At 46.8% G+C, this 25,628-nt stretch overlaps 1 protein-coding gene across 1 annotated transcript in view; it reads right to left on the bottom strand.

The window, feature by feature from the left end:
* Positions 1-24,263, bottom strand: part of GRIP2 (glutamate receptor interacting protein 2) — a 60,402-nt gene extending 36,139 nt beyond the window's left edge. Inside the window, 12 exon segments of the mRNA XM_010571534.1 lie at positions 2,323-2,345; positions 2,347-2,567; positions 2,791-2,943; positions 3,844-3,969; positions 7,986-8,155; positions 8,874-9,021; positions 15,935-16,080; positions 16,638-16,713; positions 17,009-17,095; positions 19,948-20,093; positions 20,899-21,034; positions 24,224-24,263. Of these exon segments, the coding sequence (XP_010569836.1) occupies positions 2,323-2,345; positions 2,347-2,567; positions 2,791-2,943; positions 3,844-3,969; positions 7,986-8,155; positions 8,874-9,021; positions 15,935-16,080; positions 16,638-16,713; positions 17,009-17,095; positions 19,948-20,093; positions 20,899-21,034; positions 24,224-24,263 (1,472 nt within the window).
* Positions 24,264-25,628: the final 1,365 nt, after the last annotated feature.

Genomic DNA, 25,628 nt, shown 5'->3' with positions numbered 1-25,628 from the left:
CTCATTTGGAGCCCAAAAGCTTTGTCTTGCACCCAGGAAACAAAACAACAGGTGGGGAGGGAGGTCTCTTAGAGACTACCGGCTGTAAAACAAATCACGAGTCAGGCAGGTGAGAGCTTTTGCTTCAAACCACCTGCCACATGCTAGCATGAAGCAGATAACAAATATGAGGCAGCCCGACATCCCTGAAAAGAGGGTGATGTCATCCTCCTCCCTGGTAGTACTCAAACTTGCTCCACACCCAAGTTGCAGCTCCTCCACAGTAAGTCAGATGGACAAAGCGACTGTGGATCATGCACTTGTACAACAGGACGTCCAGATTCACAGGTCTTGCACAGGAGTGTGTGAACATGCAGGACAGACCCAGGCTGCTAAGCCTGATCCCTGTATCCCCACTGTTCACCCTCTTATGCAAAGAGCAACAAGTGCAGCCCAAGAAAGAGCATAGCCCAGCCTCAGCCAAGAGCCCAGCTTGGTAAAGGGGAGAGAAATGGCTCTAATGTCTTGGGCTGCAGTTACAGCAGAACCTTTCAAGGGCAGGGAGTAAGGTATCTAGGAAGGATGGAGCAAACAAGCTCTGTGGGAGAGCAAGAAACAAAAAGTGAAATGAAAACATAAAACTGCCTTTTTCACCTCACTGCAAACCCAGTGCACTTATCACTTCAAGATAGGGAGGAAAGACAGTGTTTTCCTGCCAGCTAGGAAGAGCAGCACGGTCTAAGAAAGGAAGAAATACACCACAGAGATTTAATCCCCAAATCAAATCCAGGCTGCAAAGGCAGAGAGGATTGCTCCCTGTTACCAGAAAGCAGCAACCAGGAGAGCGCGAATCCTGCTGGGTGGGCAGCTGAGAGGAAGAGCAGCGTGCGTGACACATTAGAGCCAAGCAAGACTGCACCGCAAGCTTTTGCTTTCGCTCCAGGCTTGGCAAGAGGATAAAGCAAAGCCAGGCGGATTTCAGCACATCTCCCTCGTCCCCTGGGACAGCAGGCTTTGTTGCTGCCTGATTTATAAAAGGAGTTTGGTGCTTTGCAATGTGAGCCAAGTTCACCCTGGTAATAGAGGATAAAAAACCCCAAACACCATCACCTTCATTTTTAAACACTGTTTGGAAACAAACAAACAAAAAGGCATAAAAGGCTTTTGAAATCTCTCTTAACCTGCATCAGTCAGGACAACTCTTTTTCCTGTGCCAGTCCCTTGTGCCTGTCCTCCCAGAGACACAAGCACCAGGCACTTGTGCTCCACCTTGCCTCTGCATCAGCCACCTGGAGAAGCTACCACACAGAGACCGGTCTGCCCAGCAATGACTTGCGTTTCCTTTTGCAGATGCTTTCCCTGCCATACAACTCCCCTGTGTGCTGTTCTCCAGGCTGGCTTGGGGACACCAAACCATCAGCGCATGCTGATGGGGCCCTCAGAGACTTCTCCTCCCAAGGAAGGGTCTGCAGCAGGCGCTGAGCACTGCCACGTCATTGCACCTCTGGCACCCCTGCGCAGGACAGACCACTGGTGGAAATTACAGGTGGGAAGAGAAACCAGCACGGGGGCATAAGTGCCAGCTCACTCACCTCTCTATTTCATCTGCTTAACGAAACCAGTTCTCCTTTCCACCCCACAAGAGCTCAAGCCATGCTGGGACCTGGCCCATTTAGTAAAAAAACCCTTGCTAGAGGGTACCTACATTGTAGTGCACAGGCACTCGAGCAGACTCTAAATCCAGCCAGCAAGGGGTATTTGGAAAAGTTTGGCCAGAGCAGCCTGATCTCCTGAGCTGAGGCTCGGCTGCTGGAGAAATTATGGCTCCCAGTATCCCCAGGGGGTGACACACAGCAGTTAATGCTGCTCCTCCATTCTGCTCTTTTCCCAACATTAGAGAGCCAAAAGCAAGAGTGCTTAAAGGCAGCGCCTACCTGCTCCTCAACCAGAGCCCTCCCCTCTGTGGTTCAAAACCTTGGCTTTAGTGCCAATTTGTATAGCTGGGCTCTGCTACAACGAAACCAGGCAGAAAACACTTCGCTGGGCCCACTTGTTTAGATCTTTCCCCTTTCTGCACCCAGACAAAAGATTTATCTTTCAAAGAGAAAGAAAAAAAATAAAAAGGAATGGGAATGGCACTCTCACACAGACACACGCTCCCTTCCTCCTCCCAGAAGAGCCGCAGCCTGGTGCCAAGACGTTCACCTGGGATGCGAGGGAGGCCGCGGTCAGCCGACGAGTGCAGAAATGGCAGTGACAGTAAACCATGCCCAGTGAAGAATGGGAGATATTACAAGGATGATAGTAAATATCTAAATGAGCCTCTGAGGAGAGAAAACAAACCAAACCATGAAATGTTCAGCAGCCAGCACCATCAGCATCCAAGGGCAAGGTCTCTAACCTCTCTGCCGGGCTGTCGGGCTCAATAAAACGGACGAGAGGCGGGGAAGAGAGAGTTTCGGTAGCAAAGATGCCTCCCTGGAGCTGAAGTCCGAAGCCATTCAAAGGGTCTCCCCTGAGCACCACCTCTGTCGTCTCCGTGTGGACTATCTGCCCACCAGGACCCACCGTGCTGGAGGCCAGCGACACTGAGAGGAGGAGAGAGGCAGAAGGTCAGGGTAGCCACGGTCAACGTAGCAGATCTGGTCACAGACCTTGGTCTGGCAGTGGTGGGGAGAGTGACCGAGGATGAGGGAGGCACTGACAGTGCTGAGATGAGCAGTCCTACCCCAGCTAACAGTCAACAGTAAGGACAGCAAGGCAAGCATGCACGCCCCGTCGAACCCAGCCGCAGCCCACCGCCACTCTTACGTGAGCTCTTGTGCTCCTTCTTCTTCTGCCTCCTCCTCAGCATGGTGGTGCGGGGGCTCATGGGGTGGGAGCTGCGAGGTAGCGTGTTCGAGTTCTGGCAGGGGAAGCCCTGCGCGTTCATGGTAGGAGATGAGAAGTTGGCAGCCACCAGAGCTGGGGAAATACAGAGCATGTTAAGGAAGTGCACAGAGAAGCGCAGCGGTGGGTTCACCTAACACATGTTCATCAAACACCTAATGGGTTCGGACTAGCTCCTTCTTCCCAGCTCCAGGCCTCAAGACAAGGCAAGAACCTCATCCTGGGCTTGCAGCTCCAGGAGAGCTGTCAGAGTGGGCTTGGACTCCAGATGGACATTGCTTTCCGATGTGCAGTGACTCCAGTGACTGGGCTGCCTGTCACTGCAACATCCACGCCACTAGGTGAGAAATGCACCACGGATGCAGGGCAGTCAACAGCAGGTTGGCACGATGGCACTAATGAACCTTAAATACATACAAAGAGAAACCACAGCTTGAACTTGAGCTTGTGGGCAACTGGGCTGCCCTGTTTGCTTCCCACAGTTCAGACACAAGGCAATGTTTCCTCCTCCTATCTTACTGCCATAAGACAAGAAACCTGGGGCTGCACAGAGCCTGCTTCCTGCAAGAGGTGAGTTTACAGATTTTGAAGCAGCCATAATCCTGCTGCTAACATGCTGTGTGCCACCAGGGCTGAGCTGGATGCATTGTCATATCACGTTCCTACACGTCACCAGAGATGCCCTTCTTGTCCCACAGCAACTCATTTTTGCCACGTGAAACCAGGCGCTGGGGTATGGGGTTAGAGGATGGGTCTGCCCAGCACACTGCTCTTGTTGCAATTACCAGATCTGTGTATACCGGGCTGCAGATACTGATTTTGTACCTCAGCACTGGACCTGTGGAAACAGACCCAAGTGACCGAGGATGAAACGAGTGACAAGCCAGGCTACGGAGTTGGGTATTAAGGAAATGGAGGGGCACAACATGAACGAACACGTGCAGGGATGGGGGCAACGCCATGCACTGAGGTTACATTTGCAGTAATCCTGTCCAGACGTCTGGTTCCAGGTGGGTGTCTTGCAGTGCCCGGGGTGGTGAGTGTGACAGTAGTTGACACAGGGGTCCCAGCAGTGGTGGTGGTCACTCTTCTGCACCTTGACTGATGGCACCGAGGGGAGCAGAAATCACCACAGGCAGGGAGGAGAAGTGAGAGAAAGAAAAGGTAAGAAGCATAAGCCAGGAGATTGTAGAAAAGAGCCTCATACCGGCTCTGAAGGAGTCAGGACCCAACCACAGTGTGTCAAGTACCAACAGCGAAAACGCACCCCCACGTAACTTCATGACACTTGATACGAAGTGGCAGAAATCCCCCTCTTCCCCATAAAAAAAACATTCCTGAGCCTACGGCCTGACTAAGCTGTGCTGGCAGCACACAGATGTCATTACCATTTGCAGACTGTTGTGCAACGTGCAGAAGGTCCCTCCAGCCATGAGTCTCCCGCAGAGGCCATCAGCATTATCCGACAGCACTGGGAAAACCTCCCTGTGCTGTTTTCCCACCTTGCTGCCGGAGCTGCCCTCCTGGGGACAAGGCTCAACGCCGTCCGCACATGCCAAGGACTGCTTTGAGCACTCCGCTTGACTTCAGCATTTGGTTGTTTAGCGGCTGCTCTTGGCTGGGAATGCACGTATGGATGAAAGAGAGGAGTAGCAGAGGGCCACCTCCAGCTCACCAGAACAAAAGGATTTTATACACTGCTGCTTAAAGGCAATTACAGAGGGCCACTGACCAGGAAAAGATGCCAACGCTGTGGCAAGCAGTAAAGTAAAACATGGCACCAAAATGGCAGACTCTGTTCAAGGGCACACAACCACTTTAGCTTCAGCCCTAACCCCAGCCTAGCACATGCTGGCAGAAATCTGTTGCAGCGTGACATCCATCATCTGGAAATCCCTTGTCCCAGGAAATGTGGCTTTGCGACATCAAGTCACAATGCCACAAGTCTCCTCTGAAGTGCCTCAAACACCCCCCAGGCACAGGTCCCTTGTCTGTTCTCACTGACGCTCCTTTTGCCCCTGGGCAGCACAGGGTCAGTTTGGTTTTCCTTGCCCAACAGCACTGGGTTTCTTCTCCCAAATCTCTGCACCATGCTGTCTAGATCTATTTTCTTTCGAGAGGAATTTCTGGCTAACGAGCAAGATTGCAAGCATCTGTTTTATTCAGCTAAGCATGAACAGCGTCCCACAGCGGAGCATCACTGCAGCCACGAGTTATCCCAGAGCTCTTAACTCACAACCGCTTGCACTGGCTGGCAACTCCCTTCCCAGGGTGAGATCCCCTCCAGTCTCTGTGTCCTCCAAGTAGGCAGAAATGCTGCCAGCACTGGTACTACCAGAGCTTTCTGAGAGTGCAAACCTGGGACAGGGACTCGAGTTTATTTAGTGAGTCCACCCAGAGATCTCATCTAAAGGTCATCTGGTTAGTGCCTTTAACAGTGGAAATCCATTTTGTGTGCGTGCATCACAGGCATCAAATCATTTAGGTCAGGTTTTCCAACCAATATAGTGATTATATTTAGTCTTTGGTAAACATTTAGTGAGTGTAGCGCTTAGTCTATCAAGCTCTTACAAAATGCACTTCCAGCTCTGGGGTTTCTATTTTGTGGATTCAAAAGCAAATTCAGAGCCAGGCAGCTTTCAAAAACAAAAATCAAATTAATAAATGTAGCTATAGCTAGACAAAAAGGAAAGTTCTTAACAAAATTAAACACTTTGTCCATGAGGGACAGAGCTTATGGGCATATATAAAAAAATCATTTAATCCATTTATAGTAATTAAACCTCTCCCATTTGTCTATAAATTCTTAGCTCATATCTGACAACAGAAAAAAGTGCCTTTGAAACTCAGCTGTCAGTGCACTGGGGAAGAGAAGAGATTTTGGACAATTCTGTGATAAAAACCTACAACACCCTTCCCCAAGCTTTCGCACATCATCTCTGCCTGAGGAAACCCATCCATCCCAGCACTGCTCCTGGGCAGCATCCACTCCCGTTGATCTTGTGAGCAGGGCGTAATCCTCCCACAAACTCTCCAAATGCCCCCAGAGCCACAGAGAAAGTGAACTCAGTTTGACAAATCCCGTGCTTCAGCATTAGACTATTTTTGCGTGGCCGCTGCAGCTTCAGATCCCTCTCCACCTCCTCAATAACTGGATTTTGATTGCATGAGAAGCCACTTTTAAAAAATAGAACGACAAGCCCTATGCAGGCACACACTGGAAGGACTCGGTAATCCAAGTGCTGAACGGGGATATGTGTCTGCATGGTCTCCTCTCCTCAGCTGCTTTCCCTGGGCTTCACTCTCTTGCCAGCCACGACAGTTTGCTTTTGCATGGCCCATTTTTCCCTACAGCCCCTGTTTGTTTCCCTAAACTCAGAAAAAGCAGCCTGTGGTGCTGGCACTTGGCGTCTGCAGCAGAAGGCAGAGTCTCTCCCAGGTCCAAAGGCAGTTTGTCAACTTTGCTGCTGTTCCTCGGCTGCTCACCATGGGCTGCACGGTGCCGTGGCTGACTACACCACCGAGGAGCACTGCTTTGTGAGCTGCTCCTCTTGCCCAAAGTGCTCCCCTTCCTCTCCCCACCACCTCCATCAGCACTGTTGAAGGTTCAAGCCCAAGCACTGGTCCCTACCACACACCTCTGCCTCCTAACAGCCATGTGGATGAGCAGCATCCTTCCCTATGATCCCTCACGTGTTAAAAGAATTTAATCAAAAATGGGAACAATTGTTATATCCTTATTTTTCATATTCATGTGTTGCAATTATTCTCCCAAGTTTGTGTTCTGTATTTCTGCCACAGGAAACTGATCTGATGTATGGAGGTTTGGGTAAGAAGGCTCTGAACACGCCAAGTTGTCCTTCCACAGATCCTCCTTCTCCTGAGCTGCTGCTGAATGCATATATTCTGAAAGAAGATTAGGACCAGGGCACTAATGGGAGGAGGAGAATAGTTCTTTTTAACAGCCATTGAAAAAGGATTATAGCTTTCCATTTTTTCTTGGGCACAAAGGTCAAGACATCCATCCCCTTCGTTAAACTGCTTTAATTCTGCACAAATTGGACTGGGCGTGTAAGAGATTTATTTCTAGACATAAAGATGTTATTAGATTTTATGTTTCACTGCATCATGTTAAAGAAGACAACACAGACATTTACCTCCTTTCCCCAAACTGCCATAGAAGAGAATGGAAAGAAGAGCTGTGCCCAGGGCTACTGTGCACCAATATTATTAAAATGCATGTCCCTGAGAGACAAATGATTGAAAATGGTTGCAAAAGGGGCTGGTACTGAACAGTCACGCCTGAAACACCTGAATTACAAGACCACCAGTACAGACTGTAACAGAACTGGAGGCCAGAGTTGCAACAAATCTGCTAGTACTGAGGCTATGTTCACAATGAAGTTTATATGAAAGCCTGAGTCAGCCTCTCAACGGAAGGAGAAACTGAAGGTGGGCAACAAGGATGCTCACCAGGGTGAATTACTAACGACGTTTACAGGTATTTGGGGCTTGATTTCACTGGAGCCAGAATTTTTTTCCCCAATATTTCTTTGGTGGGGGTGGTGGAAAGCAGCAGCTACAGATGCATTCACTCTACCCCTGGCTGCTCAGACGCAGCTGCCATTCAAACAAGCTCGTCTAGAAGATGAACACATATGTTACAGCTTTGTTTCCTAAGGAAGTCCAGCAGGACCTTGCCTAGCTACTGACATGTCCTTTACAAAGCCTTACTAGGCATCAGCAAATGAAAACTGAGCTTGGAAAGACATTTGCCAGCACCAAGGTTGTTTTCCTCCCTCTCCATTAAAGTCTCTTATCTGAGGTACTAAGGAAGCGGACTGCACAGCACTCAGCACTGCAAAACCCTGGGATTCCCAACTCCAATTTCCCCATTCAAGCACAGATGTTGCCTTTTTTTCCTATTCACATCCTTGAAGAACGTCATCTAATCACATGCATTTCATCAAAACATCTTTTTTTTTTTTTTTTTTTTCCCCCCTCCACAGATGTCTCTCTTTGGAGTCCGTTACCAGCATTCAAAAGCAGCAAGAACCCCAGCAGGGACCTCAAGTAAGTTTTGAGGGCAACCAACAGTGTTTGCACAGAGGACACACCTGTGTCTGGAGGCTTCAAAGGCAGCCTGCTTTGGTGAACAGGTAATATCTCTAGCTTGACATTTTCCGAAGTGGCAGCTAAAAGCTGAGTTGCCTCTAATAAGGAGCAGTGCTCTGTGCTTGTGCCATCAATGGAGAGAATATGGTCGCCAACGTGCAACGCACCACATCTGCAAAGGAAACAGCAAAAGAGGTAATTATACACATAGCCAAAATCCATGTCCTTACAGTTGGGAGCAAACACATATAAAATCCAACTGTGAATTATTGTTGGAATTCATGTGAATTTTTTTTCCTATCTCATTTTTTTACTTCCAATTTGAACCTTAGGTTCAAGCGTTGCCCAAAATACCAACTAAGATGGTTCATGCTTGAATCAGTGCTGCTGGTGGCTTGGGAAAGATCTTTTAAGTTTTTAATAGTGCCCGCTCATAGCTAGTCTGGATGGCTGAGGGCTCATCCAGCAAGCGTAGTTAACTCCTATGAGCCAGCAGTTCAGCTCGGCAACACGACTAACCACAGCTAGGGCTGCATAACAGTCTGTCCTGCATCCCCATGTAAAGGGTGATTAGCTGACTTGCCCATCAGGAAAAGGCTTTAGCCAGAAGTTTCCAGAATAGGTTTTTGCCATTCCACAGCTCCAGGGCAGTCAGATCTGAGGTTTTTAAAACAGAGCTCAGCTTTCACATGCACTGAGTTACATTCATTCCCGGTGAGGAGTGTCCACAGGTGTTGGGTCAGATATTTTTAGCACGCTTAGTGCTAAGAACATGTGGACATGGCCATTTCAAGGCAAGGCAGGGAAGAATGGTATATAACTAACAAAGGGACAAAAAAGCAGCAGAGAAAGGTAAAGCAGAGCTAGGAGCAGTCTGTTCAGATCTGTACCTGTCCACCACGCTGGCTGGCTTGATCTTGTCGATGACGATGACCTGCTTGTTTCGGTGCATGGTTGTTGTCAGTGTGATTCCTAGCGTGGAGCCCGGAGTCTTTGCTATTTCAACTAGTAAAGGACCTGAAGCATTTGCTACAGTATCTGGAAAACAAGAGAGCATCTGAAGACACTTCTCATTCAGCCTTTTCCATTTCTAAATGCAAGGGGTTGGCCAATAGTGCTGACTTGCCACATTTATCAGCAAACCTGTAGTTTGGACATCCTACCATCTGTATCCCGTGGTAACTTAACAAAGAAGTAAACTCAAGAAGCAGATTGCTTCCATACAAAATACATACCATAATGAAGTGAAGAGATATTACAACAATTCACTCAGGGAACCTGCCCTTGCCCCCCTCATCCCCCCGTTTTCTTGGGGTTAAATAGCAAGATCGAGGAAGAGATTGCTCAAAGGCTGTGCAGCAGTCACATCAACAGTATTAAAGCACAAAAAAGGAAGATCAGAAGGACATCACTGTTATAGGCTTCTTCCCAAACAAACAAAAAAGGCACAAAGAAACAGGATCCCACTTTCTGAAGTACTCAGAAGTCTTGTGTGCTGATGACCTGCACACAAGTCAGTCAACTCCTGTATGCTTCAGTACCAGCTTCAAAATATCACCTCAATTGCTCGTTTCAGCTCCTCTAGTGTGACAGTGGGATCAGAGACACAATGCTACCTACCCACATGCTTACAAAAGCTTCCTCTCTCCCATCAGACAATACAGGGGTAACTCATGTTTAAAAGATGCATTTCTGCAATAAGCTTAATAGGTGCTGTAAGTGAGACGATGAAACTCCTACAAAATTGCACCTGTTAGCATAAGCCTGCACCATACCTATTCATCTCTTCTGAGGAAGGGGGAGGAAAAAGAAAGCCTGTGTCTCTGGCTGATTAGACAGAAATTCCCTCCACTTCTATTACACACATTTGCTTCCACATTACCTAAAGCCATCATAAAGAGGCTGGATTCAAGAACGTGTTATCACCACCAGACACCCCACAACCAGCACCCCACGTGTAGTTTGACTCCCCACAAAAGCACTTCATGGAAACCCAGTCATCCACTTCGAAGGAAAGGCCAGCAGAGCCCTCTGAGAGCTTGATGCCTCCTCAGCCCTTAATTATTCATAGTAAGGCTTTTCTCTTCCAAGGCTGTGCTCCACTAAAAATGCTGATGCCACTTGGCTCCAAAACTTGATGCATGGCTCATTCTTGCTCTCTGATAAACAGGAGCATTAATGCAGATCTCAGAAGCTAAGCCGCAGCGAGGTCTTTCCTGAGATTTGTTGAAGATGCTGAGTCTCTGGAGACAGAAATTTCCCTTGGAAATTGATGTTCAGGTTCTGGTCTACTCACAGTGCCCTTTTTCCCAGGAGAGGAAGGAGGAGGAATGAGCCATGTTAAAGGTTATGCAGGAGTCAAATAAAACATTGTTTATTCTCTGTTGAAAAGGACCACTGGGGAGATCTGCAGGCCCTGGCAAAAAGCACAGTCCCAGTTCAATCAAAAGATGCACAAAGCGCCCAGCTAAAGTCTGCGGAAGGTGCACGTAAGCCTTCGTTAGCAAAGGAAGCACCACGAGACCGAGGATCTCTTCCAACAGCAAACACCAGCTATATGCTGGTTTTGCAGCCTGTGTGTCTAGCACATATCCTCTGAAGAGGGACACAGACTTATATTCCTCCAGCTGAAGGGAAGGAGATAGGAAAAAAAAAAAAATCATGAAAAAAACCTTGCTGGAGTGGTAGACCTTTCTTTGCAAAGAAAATACCTACTCCTCTCAGTTTTACCCAGCATCCAAGCTTCTTGGCTTTGCCAAGTGTTTCGCAGGGAGGTCTCAGCATGACGGTGAGAAGAGCGAGCTTTGGGTACCTACTTCCATGCCAGGACCTAGGTGATCAATAAGACTGTAGGAAATCACAGTCCTGTCTCCAGCCCACAGTCCCTTCTCCTACCGCACACAGCATGGGCCACCCCACTGTCCCTTTTAATTCTCATCTCCAGTGGCATAATGAGAATTGCTCCAAATCCATTTTATAGAGGTATGTGTTGAGGAAATACCACAAGCATCTATTAAGTATTCTAGGGAAAGATTTAGCTCAAATCAAAGGTCAGGAGTCTGCAATTTAGCAATATTTGTGAGGCACGATTAACATGGGGCTATTACACCCAAGGTACTTTAAAAAGAAACACGGAGAGGCCAGGGCAGGCCGTGCAATAACCTTACTGTAGGGAGTCAATTGGCATTGCTGCTTTGGCACCACAAGGTATTTCTGCACCATCACGCACAGCTGCAACCTCACCCAGCATCTGTGGAAAAGACATCCACAGCTCCTGCATTTCACAGCAAATCTCACCTTACTTAAAGCAAGATCCTTTCTCACAAGCCAAGAGAGTCTATGCAGTTGTTCTAGAGGCTCAGCATTCACAAGATATTTAATTCAAATGCTGCTCAGCATGTACTGAGGGCCAAAAATCACACTGTTGCAGAACAAGGATCACTGAGGCCAGTGACACCAAGTTTAATACGGATACAGCAGCTTGCATAATTTCTCTAGGGTTTTGTTACCAAGGAACAGAAAAACCCGTATACATACACTGCCTTGCATGGCTGTGCAGATTTTCATGTAAGGGTTTGAAAGTGTTTTGCAAGCAATGAATTGTGCTTCCCAGAGGAGCACGGTACCATTTTACAGATTGGGAAACTGAGGCACAGCTGTCACACAACTTGTCCAAAAAATACATGCTTGTTTAGTGGATAGTCAGACAGGGTCCAGAAGTCCCATTCCCCTTTGCTGAATGAATAATTTTACATCTCCTAACATTGCTGGGGGGAATCTTCATCCACCTTCAGAAACAATAGTTTTAGTAACCAAATAAACCCTTAAGCCTTCCACTTTTTTGAAGACATCTGCTCTTTTTAGGTGACATTGACTAAATTAATAGGATAAATGAATTGGATAGTACCCTGTTAAAATTCAGTATCAGCAGCTCTAGCCTGAATCAGTTAACATCTGCCCCCAAATCCTGCCCGCATTTTTCCTTCCAAACCCAAATTCTAGCCATTTCAAAACATTCAGGTGGAAAATCAGCAGCCACCAGGTGACTCACTACAGGTCTAATCAACCCTCTAACCTCCTCCACCAAAACAGGAGGAAAGCCTACCGAAACGTGCTCAAGTACAGCAAATCCCATCGCTCTGTCCACCTGGCTCATGCCAGGAGGACACAAAGGACTGTGCAAAACCTGCTCATACCCATATGCTTGAGGGGTACTCACCGTTATCACGACAGATACAAGGGAAACAGAGTCTGCTCCAGGTAGTCAGACACGCCAGTGCTGAAGGTACAGGAGAGCTGGCTACCCCACCACTCAAAGCTGGGGGATGACAAGTGTTTTCTTAAGGACCTTTCTCTCAGCAGCTTATTTTGGAGGAAATAGTGTGGGGTTTTTTCCTTCTTGCACCAGGTTTCCTTGAGCCTCACCTGGCTTTGCTCGCCTCCCTAAGGAAGGTTGGCTTTTGTAACCAGGGTGGAAAATGTTATGAGCACTTGCCTGGGGAATAAGTGAGGTGTGCCGGTAGGGATGATTTTTTTCCTGCTGTAATGCATTTTGGGGGAGAGGAGGGAAAGGGGGAAAGGAGAAAGGAAGAAAGAGAAAGGAGAAAGGAAAAAGGAGAAAGGAAAAAGGAGAAAGGAAAAAGGAGAAAGGAAAAAGGAAAATGGAGAAATAAAAAGGAAAAAGGAAAAAAGGAAAAAGGAAAAAGGAAGAAGCAAACCAGGGAGCTGCCCCCTTCCTGACACAGCCCAGCGGTTCGTGATCCCTCCAGCTTCACAGGCACATGGAAGCATTTGACTTCATGGGCCCCTCTTCAGGCCCTACCCACTGCCACCGCTCAGCAGATGCCGTTTGTGGGATGCTACCAGCCCTGCAATCCATCAGCAGGAGAGCCCCATAGGCCTTAAAATCTTCAGCCTAAAAATGAATGGGCGGAGGGGCAGCCAGGGGAAGGGAGCGGAGGACAAGGACACAGCAAATTGCTTTGCTCATTCGTCATCTCTGGCAGAGAGCTTCCCCCCTCCATGAGTCAACCCTAAAGACTTGCAGCCCAGCCTCGTGTCATGACACACACAGCTTATTTACAGAATAACTATTCAAATGGCACCGGTTTCTGGCTGATCAGTTTATTTGTTGGTTTTTTTTTTTTCTTTTTCCCCCCTTTGAAAAGGCTGATGAGATAGAGTGTTGCCACAGGAAAGCATCTGTTCATTGCAACGTTTATCTGGCATCGGCAAAGGGCAGAGATTTTCCCGATGCCCAAGGGAAGTGCCTCCCCCAGTTCGCACTCCTTTTAAATGGAAATGGCAGATTAATTTAATTCCTTTGGTGGCCTTGAGAAATCTCAGCCCATTTGATTAAAAGCCTGCCATGGCCCCATCCTATGCTGGCCTCCCTGGTGAAAGCCCAACAGCCAGGGGATGCTCAGTGGCAGTGGAAAGCAGCTGCCCTGTCCCTTGCACCGAGAACAGGGCTGGCCCCTTGCAGCTCATCCTCAGCGCACAATTTTGGCTGGGAAACCATGAAGCCAGCTGGGGAATGCCATGATTCAACACTCCCCCGCAGCAGCCTTGGTCTCTCACCAAGGGCAGATGTGGAAAAACAGCTTTCCCTCCTTGAGGGTCAGCCCACACCACCCCAGCATGTAGAGCTGCAGCAGACAGCTAGTGCAATGTAAAAACCTTTATTTTCCCTGGGGATGAACAGGCCAAGTATCACTTCATGGTGGTGTCTCCAGCTCTTATAATGAATCAAGTGAACTGTGTGGCCACGTGTCCCCCCAGCCCCTTCGCCAAGTTTTCAAAATGGGAATTAAGAGTGCTCTCTTCAGGCTAATAACATCCCCACACTACTTCCAACACCTGCTCTTCCCTTCCCTCATCATCTTCCTGTGGCTGGTAAAGAGAATGTCTGTAATAGTTCTGATTTGGGGATGATACACTCATCTCCCATTGCAGTTATTAGCTGTTGCCTGACAAAACTGTCTGCAGAGATTGTTTTAAGCTACATGTTCTGCATCATCTTTCCTTAAAAGAAAGCAGGGCAAATATATCCCTTTACAGGGTTGGGGAGAAGCACTCTCTATGCAGAAATTATCTGAGAAGGGGGCTGGTTTTACATCTTGGGAAGTATCTGGTTGTGGTCCACTGTACAGCAACACAAGGTGGAGAATCACTGCATAAAACCCTGCCATTGCTCTCTGTTCACTCAACCCTAACAGTTTTAGGTGGGAGAGTTACCCGAGAAGAAATACCAAGACACCTTCATGGCTATTTTTGCTCCAAGTCAGGTTCTAAAACAATCAACTTTCTGCAACATAGGCACCAGGGGACTGTACAAACAACAAAACCCCCAAAAAGCCCATTTCTCACGCACCATTAATTGTTTGCTATTGTTCAGACTTGACAGCTCTGTGCAAAATCCCTCCTTAACTCTGCCTGTCCCCTCCTCAGGCAGAGCTGCCAGCCCAGCCAGCCCGTGAAGAGAGGAACGGACATCCCTTACTGACCGCCGCAGAGTTACCACAATCACAGTCATACAGAAAGGTAGAAAATAGGGTTTGGGTAGTTTCTGTTTTCCATCTTTTAAGAGTTTCCTCTTTTTCATGAATACCAGCCAATTTCTAAAGAGAAGCTGCTCCTGTAGCACGGCAGAAGCCAGGCAGCGTGCAGGCAACTGCCGAGGCATCAGGTTTTCCTTCCAACTCTCCCAGTGGAGTAGGTGTCTGCGTGGCACATGGCTGCCCAGGTCCTGGCAGCCTCCACCCCCGTGAGAGATCCCGTATGTCCACGCTTGTGGAGTTTCTGCTGAAAGGAAGGGGAAAGCCTGGGGGAAGGAGACGCAAAAGGAAGCCGAAAGCCCTCAGGGCTGGCACGAGTAGCTCCCTTATCCTGGTACAACACTCTTGCACATTGTGTGGAGCGAGTTCTGGCGTTCTCAGCTCTCTTTCCTTGGGGGTGGTGTGGTATTAAACTCTCTCAGCTGCAGATCCTTTTCATTTCCCTCCTCACTGACAAATCAGAAAACAACCTGATATTACGGACTCCTATTCCTCACTGGATCCTAGACTTAAAAGTGCTGGACTGGTTTGCGAGGTTTGTGGAAAAGACTCCAACCTAGTCCAGCCTGGGGCTCCAGTGGAGGCAGAAACCCCTCTGGAGATGTATATGCAACATCAAAATCTAACGCACAGCTCAATGAGCTTCCAGAACCAACACAGCTTCAGACTCTGTGGTAACCTTAGATTCATTAACGACACTCCCTGCAGTAACAGCTGTGTGTCACAAAGCCAGCTCAAAATGACTTTACAGTAGCTAATAATAAGCCCTTTCCCAGGGCCTGAAACTGAAAATCAAATGAAAAAAAAGCCACCAACCCTCTAAACCCTCAAACTTCATATCTACTCTGTAGAACGCTCTTTAGAAATACCCATCCTCTGCCCTCCAGTAAATTCTCTCTTATTTGGGGTCAATCAGTTAATCACCCCTCATTTATTTCAGAAGCAGATCTGAACTAATGTTTCTAAGAAAGGGAATAGCTCCAGAATTAAGCAGGGTCAAAATTCAGAACTGAAGGCACAGCCACATCAAGTCTCTGCCTGCTTGCAGCTCACTCCCCTGCACACATTGAATAGCAGTTATTTGCAGTGCTGGCAGAGCACTCCAGCCCCCTTTAACTCCGACTTCTCCTATGCCCTCCTTGCCTATGTTAGAAAATCCCTTTTTTCCCCCTCCTCTAAAACCAGTCATCATTCCCGTCAAGACACGTCATTTGATAAGGGCATTTCAAATGCATTCAACTAAGCCAGCTTTGAACTCTACCCCCTACACCCGCGTTGGCAGCGCATTGCTCAGCAGTTTTTCCACTGAAACCAAGTACCTTAGTTACTGTGTCTAGTCTCACATACTTTCCAGGCAGTCAGAGAAAATGCCACCACAACCATCTTGGCCTTACCCATGATAGTCACGTCGTATTCGATCTGGAAGAGTGCCTCCTGGCTGCACTGCCGCAGGATGTTGATGGCATCAGCGTGGGTCATGCTGTGCAGAGGGATCCCGTCAACGCTCAGCAGCCTGTCCCCAATTTTCAAGGACCCTTCCCTGTAGGAAGCCACAGGCAAAAGGGGGTTTTGTTTATACGTATATGTGTTTGTTTATATTTAGATATCTTTTCTATATATGTTTTTATATATATATTTAATACGTTTACATATTGAGTGGGTGTTTGTGTGTGTGTATATATATAAAAGTCAATTACTTTGATCCTGCAGGAATTGAACACTCCTTGGGACAATAGTTTGGGTTATTTATAGTACGAGGCCCATCATATTAGATTAGCGGCATGAGACGAGATAGACTGCCTCCTGCTTTCTAACACAGCATCAGCTATTCATTTGCACAGGCTTAATTAAGTGGCTGCCTCTGGAAGGGGAGTTTCTCCTTATAACACCTACACGTGGGTCAGCCTATGAGCACCGGAGCCATCCTCCCCGCACACCACAGGTCCCACACCACGTGTGTCGTTCCACACCACCAGCATGAGAAGCCTTGGGGGGGCACCAGCAAGGAGGACAAGAAGGATACTCATCCAAGAGCACGGTGAGAACTGCCAGTCTGTCTTGTGAAAGAAAACGTTGGAGGTGCAACACGAGCATTACCTGTCTGCTGGGCCACCCGGCCTCACGTAGGTGAGCACCAGCGGTCTGGACTTGTGCCAGTCTTCATGGGCTCCCCCTGCAATCAAACCAGGAAAGCCGTAAGTCACTGGAGGTTTGAAAGTCTGAATGAGAGTGCTGAGAAAGGAGAGACATTTATCATGTAACAGCTGACACAGCCTGAAAGGAAAAAGACTGCCCTGGATTAGGCAGCTGGCAGTCCTTGAAGGCTGCACAGGATGCTCTCCAGGACATGCTTTCACTTCTCAGCTGAGGTTTATGACATTCATCTTCTTACTTTTCTCTTCCCTCTTCCCAAATGACCTCTGCCAGTGCTCGTGCCCTCTTTGTTTTTCACTGGTGAAGCTACTAACCTCTCAGCACGAAGCCAAAGCTGTTGCCTTCCTTGTAGAGGGACACCTCGATGGTCTTGGGAATAATGCCAGCACTGCTCTCTGGCACTAAAGGAAGAAAGGAAGACCCAGTTACTCCCAGATAAACCTTTTTCACACCACCCTGCAAAACAATACCAAAACTCATCCAAATGGCGTTGGAATGAAAGTCTAGGCCAATACCCATATTGTAGCTTCCCTGTTTGGAGGCAAAAAGAGCCCAACCTGGACGTGTGAACCTTTCTCAGAGCCAACCATTGTGTTTTAGGATGATTTCACCAGCTCAGCGTTGTGCATCTCCCTTCAAATTTGTCTTGGTTAATACTCTGACATTCAAGTAAAACCATCTCGTTTATCAGCTGGCTTTAATGCGTTCAGCATTACTCAAAAGCCAGGAGCTTCTGCTGCAGATGGAAACTTATTAAAAAAAAACCAGCAGCAGAGTACGGAATCAAGTCACCGGCTGACCTTAAAGAAAATGAAAATCCCAAATCCTCAGTGCAAAAGGTTGGGGTTTTTTCCTCTTACCTCTCATATTTTGACTTTAAAAAAAGATTAAGTGAATCCTTTAAACTGATCCTAGGGGCAATTCAGTAATTTTATGTTAAATACACAGTACTATTTAATGTAGAAAAGTAAAGAAAAAAAGAAAGAAACTGTTTCTGTCCCTTGCCATCCCCTGCTATTTAATGATTTATTGAACTGCTGCAGTAAATATGGGACAATTTCCTAGTCTTCTCCAACCAGAACTCCAGATGGCATTTCAACTTGGTCCACTCTGAAAAGATCAATTCCTAATCTTCAAACCAAGGGCAACGAATGGCCACAAGGATAATCAGAAAAAAGACTAAGAGCTTGTCTTCAACCTGGCAGATTGGAGCTGAAGGCTCCCCTAGGCACGTCCGCACTAGTGTTTCCCCTTGGCTTAGGAGTGGGGTTTTCGAAGCAAATCTCCCCACTGTCCTCACTGACCACATTGGTCGTCACTGCCAAGCACCCTGAGGGCTAGCAACCTGCACCCAAATTAGGGTTAAACTAGCCCTTAAACTAACCTCAAAAACGTACAGTGGCAGCATGGTACCACCTTGCAGGCCAGCAGCCCTGGGGACCAGGATACAGTGAGGCCAAATAAATGCCCAGAACACTGTCCCCCACGCAGCCACTTTGCTCCTGCTGCTGTGTGCAGTCTGCTAACAGGGACACAGCCTGGAAATACTGCAGAAGGGAAAAGCTCAAGGCACAGGAAGGCTCCCAGCTAAGGGGTGATACTCACACATCAAGAAAAGGGTATAAAGCATCCACAATCGAGTTCAGAAACCATCCAATTTCTGTCTAAGCATCCAAGCATGAAGTTCTGCAACAGCCTTTCGTAAGACCATGGGGAGCGGGGAAACCTAACCTAGTGTTAACGCAGGGTTTGGTTTATTTATGAAAGAGATGATATGACACAGTGGCCTGAAAACTAGACTTGGATTTGCAAGGTCTCTTCCAAAGCAGGAAATTACAGAGTGGGGAGAAAAATTCAAACCCACAAGCACAAGTTATTGAATTGCACTATATTTCTGCTCTTTGCCCAGGGAAAGAGAAAGAAAGAGAAAGAAAGAGAAAGAGGCAGGCGCACACAGCAATAACAAACCCTCACTGCAGATAAAAGCCCACAATGAACTGGAGCAAGGCAATAATTGACAAGTCCCTGTATTTTGCAGTGCCTCTTTGTTTGGATTAGTCATAAACAGCATCAATAATCTCATTGGAGAGAAGTCACTATTTCAGTGTGCTCTTCCTGCTCATTCAGAGGTGAGGACATTTTGCATTGCTGCTATTGATTGAGCCGTGCAGTATTGGCACTGCTGCTTAGCTAGTAAGTACAGCTTATCAGATTCCTGACAGCCAGACTCACAGCTAGGGAAAAAGGTTAAGAGTTGTCATCTCTAGTGTGCATGAGAACATGGAAAACTTGAGACACAGTTTGGTTTACTAGGGTTGTATGCAAAAGCTAACTAACGTTTACAGCAGAACAGAGGGGGATAATGGATAGAGGTTCAGCTAATTCAGGTTATATATTTTTTCTTAGGGCTTTATACGGTCATTTATATGTTCAATACTTTTCATGTAAAGGCAGCAGCTATACCAAAGCTATGAAGTGTAAAATAGCTTCCTATCTGGCACAAAATGTTCAGATTTCATTAGTTTTGTTTCTCCTGTCGTCTTATTTTTAGTTGTTCTATTTCTTCTGCCCAATCATTCTCTGATTGATTTGGGTAACTGAATGAGTAATAACTGGGGAGATCATTTCACAATGGAAAGACGGTGATGAGAAACTGTACTGAGGAATTTGTTTTAATCAGAACAAACAAATGAGGGCAACAGCACATAGCCTCCCACATCAGGACACAAGCCCTGTTAACATGAGTTGGGCTTGCCAGCTTCTGCCAGGGCCCCTTAGCTGGAAAGCAGATTGTTTCAGCGTCCTTTCTGAAAACACGTAACATTTCAAAGCAACTTGAGGAATAACAGCACTTGCCACAGTTCAGAAAAGAGGATCTGGCAATACATGCTTAAGACTGAATAAAAACTCCCGTAGCCACACTCTAAAAGGGAAAAAGAAAAACAAGCTGAAGCAGCATCAGGAGGCAGATTGGCCTGTGCAACCGAGTCACTCCGAGGCAAGACAGACCTAATCAGCCATCTCCCGCCGGTGTGCATGAACAGGCACCCACTGTGCTGGAAAAAGCGCTCTGCTCTGACTGCACACAGCTCTGCAGCATCCACCGCGGCGCTGCGAGCAGATGAAGGCAGAACGTCAAAATGCCCCTGGATACTGCCTTGGCCACGACGGCTAATGCACAAGCAAGCCCAGCTGTACCCCAGGACAAAAAGCAGCCAAGAAAAGAGAGTAGCGTTATCAGAGATGCACCCACCGGCTGGCGGAAGCTCGTACTCTACTTCCAGCACTACCCTTTCGCCCACGTTTTTCAGCAGGCTTATGATCTCGTCATGCCGCAGCTTGGTCAGGTTAATGCCATTCACCGACTTGATGTAATCTCCGACGTTCAGCTGGTCACTTCTGCAAATAAAGGGAAAAAAAAAAAGCAGTGGTAGCACAAAGTCTCTGCTACACTCAGCCTGGACATGCCTGGGAAACCTTTGGTCACTGGAGGACTTTCTGAACAAGCCACCAAAGCTGAGCTGATCTTAGCTGTCTGATTGTGTGTGCCTGCTACCAGAAGGAAGTGCTAAAATCAAAGCCATCTGTCTTTCCCAGTGGCAAGCATTCAGATGTGTACATATAGCAACAATCACAGTCTATGTGTTCACAACCTCTCTTTTTGTTGCTCAGTTCCCATTCATGTAGAGCAATCAGTCAAAGAGAAGCACACCAAAAGCTGTCTGAAAAAAAAAAATCCAGCAGGGAAAAAGAAAACATCTTTCTTTTTGCCTGTTTTCTGCAAACTTGTTCAATTACTCCTTCCCTTTCTCTGCTTCTTGGAGCCTTTCTTTTTCCCATTCCTTTTCTGAGCCAATAACGTTACTTACACACTCAGTATTCAGAACAGATACAATATTAAACCACTTAACTTGATCAAGATGTATTGTACCATGCAGCTCTCCTGACAAGGCTGCCTAATTTCACAGAATCCCAAATATCCCTATACAAAATTTCAGAGCAAAATTGCACAGAGCATGGGAAATAACTCACAATAGAAGACGTTCTACTTACTGAAGCAACAACTTTGCATTCTGGGGCACTTTAAAAAAGGGAGTCAGGTGCCAACTATTTTAATTACAGCTATATTCATTCAGTAGCTAGAACATGCAACTATTCCTCTCCAGTTTTACTGTGCTCTCTGCACCCCATTTCCATTTCTCACCTTGCAGCCAGTCCTCCTGGCCTCAGATTGGAGACTCTTGGCTTCCCATCTTTGTCTGTGCCACCTGAAATGGTTAACCCAAGGGTACTTCCTTCCTTCTTAATCAGCTCCACGATGGTGACCCCTCTGAACTCCTCTGAAAGATCAGGGATAAAGACAAAACATTTCAATGGAAGGCACATTCCTCCCAATCCCAAGGACACCCTTTTCCTACAGGTGGTGGGAGAGCAGACCTGGGATGACTTGTACAATTAGCATGAAGAGAAAGCTTCAGTCTATTTAAAATTAAGTTGTGAAACAGAAGGGTGTCCTGGTGGACCCACAGCAGTGGAGAGAAAACGTCTGCATGCAGGTCTGGCAGGCAGGACCAAGCAGGACAAGGCAGAGGAGTGAAGGCTTGTGAGAGAATAAAAACCTTGTGTTTCAAGGTGCTGGAGGCAGTGGAATGACTCAAAACCAGGCTGATGGGATCTCTGCAATGGTCCAGGGAGACTACCTCAGCAACTAGGTTTGTTATAGAGTGGGGAAGGTGTTAGGAGGGCTACGTGTCAGGCAGTCACAGTTACCATGTAGGAGGATGCTGTGGACCTGCAGTAGCTGCCTGGATGGACAGAACAGGGTGGTTCTTAAAATATTGTGATAAAAAATATCACAAGACATCAATACAGTTGGGAGATAAAGAACATAATGGGAGGGGATGGGATCCTGCCATCAGCAGGGGAAGGAGAGAGAGGCATGACTTTCATTCATTCCCAGCAGTTTCCCTACCCATCTGCACCTGGTCTAAGTCAAACTTCTCCATATTACCCACCTCATCTACAGCTGGAATTGAAGACGTGAGTCACTTTTACGACATAACTGGTCCCACATGCACTCCAAGCCATAATCCATATGCCAGGGTCAGGTTTAGGGGATGCACACCCCACGGCTGCTGCACCAGTACAACTTCTTTGTTTGCTGCAGGCAGCATACATTTTACCTTCCTTTAGTCCAAGATGACACTCTTGTTTGTCCAGCACCTATATATAAGCCCGACCTGATCCCAGCTTTGATCCCATTACGGCTCATGCCTGGGTTTTACAAAAACAGGGTCCCTAAACTATTCCAACTTCTGGATGGAGGAGGGGAGTAAGTTAGCAGGAGAGCCAGCACCGGCCCAAGGAAAGACCAAGAGCTCTGCAGACTTGGCAAAAGGCAGCTCCCCATTAACCCACATGACGGCACTCGCACTCTTTGCTCAAACGAGGACTAGTCCTGGGGCAAATCAGATGACTTTCATGCCTTGCCAGAGCCTCTTCTAAGAAGCTTTTGCAGAATTTGTCTACAACATGATCCATCCACCTCCACTATCTCTGGTGTACTGAAATCTCCCACAACTTTACAGGAGGAAAACAGTCTCCCTCCCACAGGGCACCTTTCTCCAAGGCCTTGCAGGAGAAAGTGGTGATGGGCATTGGCAGCGCACAGAAAACAGCAGTCCCACAGCTGTGGACTAAAACCAACTCCACAAATGGCCCAGGAGTTTGTTTTCACAGCAAACCCCACCAGGCTTAAATGAGATGCTGTATTTGGAGAGGGAACATTTGAAACTTCTTGCACACTATGATTTCCAGAGCAAGGCAGGGTCTCTTAAATAACATATTGACACAGAAGATCCATGCTGGTGCAGGGCTTCACCCCTCCATCCTCTTTCACTGGGAGAAAACACGGTGTCATTTGGCACTGTGGTGCCTCATCACCAGCACTTTGCTCCTTGTGTAATGCCACCGTGACACCAGAAATTGCACCTCCCTTCGAGTCCTGCAGGCACTACCTATTTTATAAAGCACTTCCAAGAATAATCTGTGCACTTGATTAATGCGAGCAATCTAGCGCCAGTCTGGAAGGTGTTTAGGCACTGCTGGGCACCCATTTAACGTGGCACTGGCAGCTTGTTGTAAAACATCAGGTCCATAATGGTTCTGCTCTTTAAACTCAGTTTTGATCCCTTGCCAACTACAGTAGCTTAGTTTTCAATTCACCAACCTAAGATCCCAGGGGCTGCCAGAAACTTTGCGGGGCCTCCCTGCCGTGCTGGAAGGAACACCATCCGGCACTATCCTGCAAATTTCCTCTCAACTACAGACATAACTGATCAACACAGATGGTGCCGCAAGGGGAGATTATTAGCTCTTCAATGGAGTTTAATTTTGATCCTTGATAAGTGTTTAAAATGAGAACTCCCAGAGCGCAATTACCTATTGTTATGGGTTCAAGGAGAAATCACTGCTCTGAAAAAAGGCAAGTCTCTGAGGTCAATCTATCAAGATAAGCAATAAGGGATTTTGACCAATGCCTCTATAAATCTACTGCCGCTATCACAGACACACACAGATGTAAAAGTGAGCTGGTTAAGCAGGATCTGGTCCTTCAAGACATATAGTGTTTAAGTGCCATATGACAGTAATCTTGGATTTCTTCTATTAGCATATATGCTTGGATTTTGCTGCTCAGAGCATCCCAGGGCAGGAAGAGCACACCTGAATTTTGCCCTGCCCGTTGAGATGTCTTGAGCTGGGGCTGTTGGACGTACTGGCTCTTGTGAGCGGGGAGTCAGCCTCTCTCCATCAGAGCTGCGGTACAGTGGCAACATGATGCAGAATATCGCCCACAAAAAATGCTGAATGATGAAGCAATAGCAAAAGGGCCCCGTTTCCTCCCCATCCCTTACAACACTCTAAGCCAAACCTGTGACTGGGTCATTAACGGTCAGAAGTCAAAATCAAGCCCTGGGCTTTATTAGGAAGATGATGAGTTTTCCAGAGCAACCCATCCAAACCTGCTGGTATGCCGCTGGCAGACAAAGCCCAGCACCAACAGAGGCAAATGTACTACTGTTTCTCCACTCCCTCTTCAGCCCCTGGGGGTGTTTCTGTTTGTTTTGACTAAATATCAAAACAAACTTAGTCACACATGGGAAATACCAAGCTCGCCAGGCACTGCTCGTCTCCCTCCCCGCCCAGTGAGTTCAAATGTGGCAGCACTTCTTCCCTCTCTCCTTTGCTGCTGTTTTCCTCTTTGTGGGTGTCAGCCCAGCACAGGAACCAGTCCTTTCCCAGCTCCCTGTAACCACCATAAACAGCTCTACACCAGACTGTGATTGCACCAGTAACATACCACTCACTGAGATGAGTTACTACCATCCATTTCTGCCCTCCAGCAAAAGCCTTGCTGATAGATGCACCAAAATGGGTGTTTTGGGGCGTTTTACCCATTTTAGGGGTAGCCAGGTAAAGCGTAATGAATGCCCTGATGTTTTGGAACAGGAGCTGATCGCCTCCTTTACCTGGGATGCTTTGCCTCCTGGAGACCAGGGCTGCGTCCATCCCACCAGAATCCTTGCTCCCCTTCGAGTAAGGGCCATCGTCTGTGAGCAGAGCAAACACAGAAGCTGAAATTAGTACCAAAAGCAACAAACAACAAATCCAGAGCACTTTAAAATGTTTGTCCTGGTGACACCAGAATTGGGATCACATCCGTTTCACAGACTGTAGGCAAGAAAAAACACTTCCAGCCCTAGCTTTGCACTGCGCCATATGGGCTATCTTGCTTTTTAGAGAGGGAGGGAAAGAAACAAGAAGGCAATAACATTATCTGATTTATTCCTCTTGGAGCTAATCCATTAGGAGAGAACAAAATTCCCTTACTCCTGTAATTATGTGGAACAGCTGAGGACAGAGAAAGCTGTGGCATTAGTCTCACAAGTTTTAAGCCTGTCATTATGCTTGTGAAGAAACTTACGGTCTTTGAAAATGGAGTTATACATCAGGACACTAACAGGGCACTAAATCACTATACTTGAACGAAATTGCCTATTCTTATAGATCCCATTATTTCAAAGTCACATTTTCCTGCTGCTGTTCCAGCTTCTGTACAATATAGAGAGCACCTTCTTTTAAGTGATTTGAAGAAAAAGTCAGAGGAAAGAGAAAATAGTATTATGCACTGTAAATGCACCATCCAGCATAAGTTGAGATTTAAATTTAAAGTATTTAAATATCTTTGTATTCTCCTTTAGGAAGACTCCTATATGGCATAGAGGTTATTTGTGGAAAAGGGAGCACGCTTCTACAGATTTAATTGCCATCCATCTAAAATGTCAATTTTTATGGCATTTCCTAAAAAGCTGGCACTTTTTCAATCAATAATTTCTAGTAACCATATAGTATCACATAACTCCGATTCTCAGTGACCATATTCCTGGATTGCCTTTCCCAATTTTCAATAGCTGTGAAGGTTTAGAAGTTGTACATGATAGTATAAATACAGGTTACTGAAAACCATATCCATTTATTCTTGTCCACAGCTCTTAAGTAACTTAAATATAAGTTACAGAGAAGTTTTTGTCTTGCTGCGTACAAAGGGAATGACGATTTTTGTTCAGCCGCATTCCAGATAGTGGTCTATACACAGAGAAATCAAAACCAATGCTCGGTTTTCTGGCAGCCCACTTTCCCCACAAAGAGAAAAATGATGGTGTAAATTGAGTCACGTGGGTTATGCTTAACCACTAGAAGGGGAATTTTGCTCAAGGACTTGAACATTTTTTAAAAGTAAAATGAAATAAGATTCCACCTAAAGTAATCTCCAAAAAAACAAAAAAAAAATTATCTAGTTTTAATTCTCTTTGCCCCAGCTGAAGTAACTTCACAAGTTGACAAAACTCAGTGACAAGTTTTGGCTGACTCAAA

The sequence above is a fragment of the Haliaeetus leucocephalus genome, unplaced genomic scaffold, assembly GCF_000737465.1.
Source record: "Haliaeetus leucocephalus isolate CR32 unplaced genomic scaffold, Haliaeetus_leucocephalus-4.0 Scaffold2, whole genome shotgun sequence".
Lineage (NCBI taxonomy): Eukaryota > Metazoa > Chordata > Aves > Accipitriformes > Accipitridae > Haliaeetus > Haliaeetus leucocephalus.
The sequence above is the reverse complement of the archived record's forward strand: the minus strand, read 5'-3'. Positions and strand labels throughout refer to the sequence as shown.